General features: G+C 52.1%; 1 protein-coding gene across 1 annotated transcript; it reads left to right on the forward strand.

The window, feature by feature from the left end:
• Positions 1-3,826: 3,826 nt before the first annotated feature.
• Positions 3,827-4,645, forward strand: PC9H_009233 (uncharacterized protein; the record flags this gene model as incomplete). Its single annotated transcript, XM_036778740.1, has 3 exons — positions 3,827-4,408; positions 4,452-4,514; positions 4,565-4,645. 3 exons carry the CDS (start codon positions 3,827-3,829, stop codon positions 4,643-4,645), a joined length of 726 nt encoding a protein of 241 aa, XP_036628129.1.
• Positions 4,646-4,959: the final 314 nt, after the last annotated feature.

Below are 4,959 nucleotides of genomic sequence, written 5' to 3' on the forward strand. Positions count from 1 at the left end.
GGAATGGATATCAAGATTCGCCAGGCTGGCCCGACCATCTCAAGGGATTACAGCCAAGTACGCAGGGCAGTTGTACAAGGCGATCGCCCTGCCACGAATCATGTACGGGGCGGAGGTATTCCTAACCCCTCCACGCAGGGCACCCACAGAGCAACAGCGTACCAAGGGCATGAGAGCACAGCGCTTGATTGTGGGGAAGATTGCGGCATCCCAACGGCAGGCGATGCTGATGGTGACAGGCGGCATGCGATCAACAGCCAGCGATGTATTGGAGATCATCACAGGGTATCTGCCATTTCATCTGGTGGTGGAGAGATTCAGATACAAGGCAGCACTGCGGCTGGCAACTCTGCCGCAGACTCACCCACTCTTCAAGCACGTGCAGAGGGCAGCAGTGCGAGACGTGCGACGGCATCGAACACCCTTACACGCACTACTCCATGATTTCCGTATAACACCCAAGACCTTCGAAAAGATCCAGGCTACTCGATGGGACACCAGGTGGCGAGCAAGGGTGCAATGGCACATCGCAAGCGGGAAGGAGCAGGCAGTAGCAGACGAGCGAAACGACCACAGCCGGTTCAGAGTGTATACGGATGGATCGGGGTACGAGGGAGGCATTGGAGCAGCGGCGGTGATATACGAAAACGGGCGACGCAAGGAGGCAGCACGCCTACAGCTGGGTTCGGTCAAGGGATGCACAGTGTACAACGGGGAGTGTGCAGCTCTAGCTATGGGAATGGAGCTGATTCACAGACAGGTCTACGTTGAGAAGGCCACCATATATGTCGACAACCAGGCAGCCATCCGAGCGCTAAGTTCCCGGAGACCAGGCCCAGGCCATTACCTCCTAGATTATTTCCATGAGGTCTTCATCAAAGCGAGGAAGCGACATACGGGGCTGCGACTGACGGTGAGGTGGATACCAGGGCACACAGAGGTAGAGGGGAACGAGTGGGCAGATCGAGAGGCGAAAGAGGCAGCAAAGGGAAGAGGGATTGACCTGACGAGGATACCGAGTGTGCTGAAGGCGAAGGATGCCATAAGGAAGAGCAAATCGGCAGCACTACAGGCCTTTGATGCGAAGCTGAGAAAGAGGGCGGCAAAGGGATGGGAGGCATCACCCAGGTACAGCAGGATGGCGAGGGTAGGGCTGACACGACCGTCGAAACAACTGCGGGATGCGCTAGGAACGATGTCAAGACGGCATGCCAGCATAATCACGCAACTGGTGACAGGACATATCCCCCTCGCGCGATACCTATACAAGATCAAGAAAACAGCATCACCAAGGTGTCAGCGATGTGGCCTATACGACGAAACCCCCACACACTTCCTGGCACAGTGCACGGCGTATCGCGCAGCAAGGGACAGGATGATAGCGAAGATAGGGAGAGCAGCAACACACGCCAACCAACTGCTAGCCAACCCGAAGCACTTCAAAACAATAGCTAAGTATGTCGACGAGACGGGAAGGATCCGATGGAACACACGGGAACAGGGGGAGGGGGAGGACGTGGGGGAAGGGAACGGCAGAGGGCAGGGGGAGTAGGATAGGGAGGCAAGGGCAGCAGACAAGATATATCTCATTTCTTTTCACTTCTTCATACTCTAACATCATATAGTCACCATACTTCATGGCACACCACGAGGGGTGCCTACTATTTGCGGTACTCACCGCCAGGTTGTCACTAAGTGACACCAGGCCGCTGTGCAGATACGGACTTAGGACGAAGTAGGATATATTGTAGATATTGGTACTGTACAGGTGTACCCTCCCACATATGGCGAAGCCACAACGGAGGTTAAACGAGGATTCAAAAAAAAAAAAAAATAAGAATTGGGAGTGGTATTGGTATTGGTAGTTTGGTATTGATAGTGATAGTGGTAGTGGTAGAAGGAGGGGACCCACCGGCACGGCCCGACGTCGCAGGTCTCCAGAGCCTGCGAAATGAAGACAGTGAGGGGCGGAGGGGCGGAGGGGCGGAGAACACCGGACGGCGGGAGATGGGTGATGGGAGACGGGGGAGGTGTCCATGTAGTCCCATTATAATACCTAGTGGATTATCCAGCGATAGGTATTATAATGTGCCACTATGTAAAACCCCCCATGGAGGTATTGTAATGCGGATAGATGGTTTGTAGGCGGTATTATAATGTGAATTATAATGTCGAAGCCAGTGACGCAATGCTTGATTGATTGATCGTGTGGCTATAATCATTGCATCTAATCTTATCGTACACTGGAGCACTCAATGATTCGGATCAGCACTCTCACTTTCCCCGCTACGCCCCCCTCCTCCGCCCTTTGCTGTTCTTGACTGCTGGGCCAACAGTCAAGTAGCGAAGCAACAAGAAACAAGCATTGACACTCAGATATCAACAACTGTACCCCAGCTTTCGGAACTTCAACATTGTTCAACTCCCAGGATCCCGCCGCCCAGGCCATTTGTATTTGTAGCTCTCGTTGAGCTCACGGTTCATATTTCTCTTACTAATAAGCTTGATACCTATAGTCTAACCCTATGTGCAAGACCAACCAACTCGTTCTAAAGTTGGTTCCGACTACGGGGAATCCTGGGTTGTGCTTGAGGCACACTGTCGCACTACGCCTTGAGGTAGGCCGCGGCAGGCTCCTCATACACCTACTTAATGTCAGGTAGCACATGAATATATACATGTTTAGGCTACTTGTCCACTCAGTTAAAAGATTATGCAAAAAGATTGTACTGCGCTGAAAGTGAGTTGAAAGTGAGTTTATGGCATTATGCACCAATTGCACGAGTTGAATGCTTCGCCTTTTAGCGCATTAGTCTGACCTTTTCAATAGTGGCATCGAGAGCACGATCGTGCTGATTTTTTATATTAGCATGGTCATCCAATCGTTCTCTTATGATTCTAGCTCTCCGATCTGCATTATATTGTCCTTTACCCTAGATATGTTCACATCAGTTCGGTTTTCCCCCCAAGCGCACATTTGACGCCCGTCCAACTGGCTGCCGCTGGAGGATTCTGCTCTCAATCAACGTGGTCCGTTCTCTTGAACCCTACTCCGAAATGTTTGATAAATCAATGGTTACACTCCATATGGCACTCATTGATCCTCCTCCAAAATCATGCAGAACAGAAAATATTGGGTATAGGTGCGTCTGGTTGGGTTGGATTGTACTTGATTGCGACCTTCAGCATATTCAGTAACTACTTGGTAATCATCACCCTCTCACAGGACGAACCCCGGCAAGCTGCAGCTGCCAGACCGTTTTAACTCTACCTGAATGTTTGTTTTCTTCAGAACACGGAACACGAGGCTGCTACCGAGAATTTACAGGCATCATGAAGACTTCCCAGGGTTGTCATTCAACGACAGAATACATTATAATGCCTACAGCAGGGAGGCGCACATTATAAGATGAACCAGGAGGCGGAATTATAATTCAGGTAAGTACTAGTGACTCTGACATTGTAATGTGGACTGAGGGGGTTCAACAAGCAGACACATTTTAATGTGTCTCCCTGGAGAATCCACAAGGTATTATAATATAGCTACATGGACTATTGGACGGGGGATGGGAGATGGGGAATGTGTGTATGCGCGTATGCACGTAAGGCTTAAAATTGAAAATTTAGCAGCTTGAGGAGGTTAAACGTTAAGGAGGATTGGGGTGGCGCAGGGGAAGCTGTCTATCTCAACATTGTTTGCCCCAGGGATGTGCGCCAAACACTCGTTGTTTGACGTTGGTTCGACTTTGCGTGGACGTCTCCCGCGATACAACGATGTCGACGAAAAGTACTCGAAAGTAGACTGGGGGCTCGTCACAGCGTCGCCATGTCGTCACTCGTCACCCAATTTCGTCGAAGCTCAGCCTATGAGCCTATGGTGATATCATCCCTCGTCTTCTCCAAGTTGGATCTCGTCCGGGCGTTTAGTGATGATGACGCGCACCCAGGCTCTTCCTCCCAAGGCTTCTCTATCCGTGGCGCATCGAGCGCTGCGTGGGCAAGAGCGTTGTCATCTACTCGGTGTTACGGTCAGTCTCCCCTCTCCCCTCTTCCCTCTTTTCTTCCCTCTTCCCTCTTCCTACCTCCACCTTTCCTTGCATCGCCTCCGAACGCCTCCCCCCGGCTCTCTGCGTCGACCCTGCCCCATCCCCACATCTCGCCAACAACACCTCTTCCCTCCCTCTGCCACTCTGCCACTCTGCCATTGTTGTCACTGGTCTCCGAGTCCCGAGTCCCCGTTGATGCCTATAGCTTCAGCGCTGAAGGGCCATATATCCATATTGTGAGCACATCCATCAGAGATCACCGGTGCACCGGCACCCAGTGTTCTTCGCCCCTGCGCGTCTTCGTGTCTTCGTTTCGTTTCGGGTCGCAGGCGCTGGTGGGCTTGGCGGTCTTCGTGGTCCCGGTGAGTCCCCTCTAGTCGTTCGCGCTAACTGTTAAAACGTTAGCCTACCGACCGTGTACTTCGACTCACCTCACGTGTCTGCTCTCCCCCCTCATCCACCCGCGTCGTGCGTTTGCGTTTCATATCATATCATTGCATTGCATTCACCGGCCCCAGAGCGTCGATCTCTCACCAGGCATCTCACTCACCCGCCGACCAATCGACAATCTACAATCGACAGCCGGTAATCTACAATAATCTACCAGTACATCACGGTGGTCTGGCTTAAATCGCCCACACCCAACGTCACGCGTCAACGCTCGCATATACGCATCCCGCATACCACATCCCCACAACCCCATCCCACATCTCACAACCACATCCCCACAACCGCATATACGCATCCCGCGTACATCATACCCGTTTATTCTAAAGCAGCGCACCACACACTATATCATATATCACACACTCTTCACCACGCGCAACGTGATCTCGAGACGCACAGCGCCCCCATATCGATATCGGGGGCTGGGATCCCGCGTACGGCCCACAATCGTCAATCATCAATCGTC

The sequence above is a fragment of the Pleurotus ostreatus genome (assembly GCF_014466165.1).
Source record: "Pleurotus ostreatus strain PC9 chromosome Unknown scaffold_7, whole genome shotgun sequence".
Classification (NCBI taxonomy): Eukaryota; Fungi; Basidiomycota; class Agaricomycetes; order Agaricales; family Pleurotaceae; genus Pleurotus; species Pleurotus ostreatus.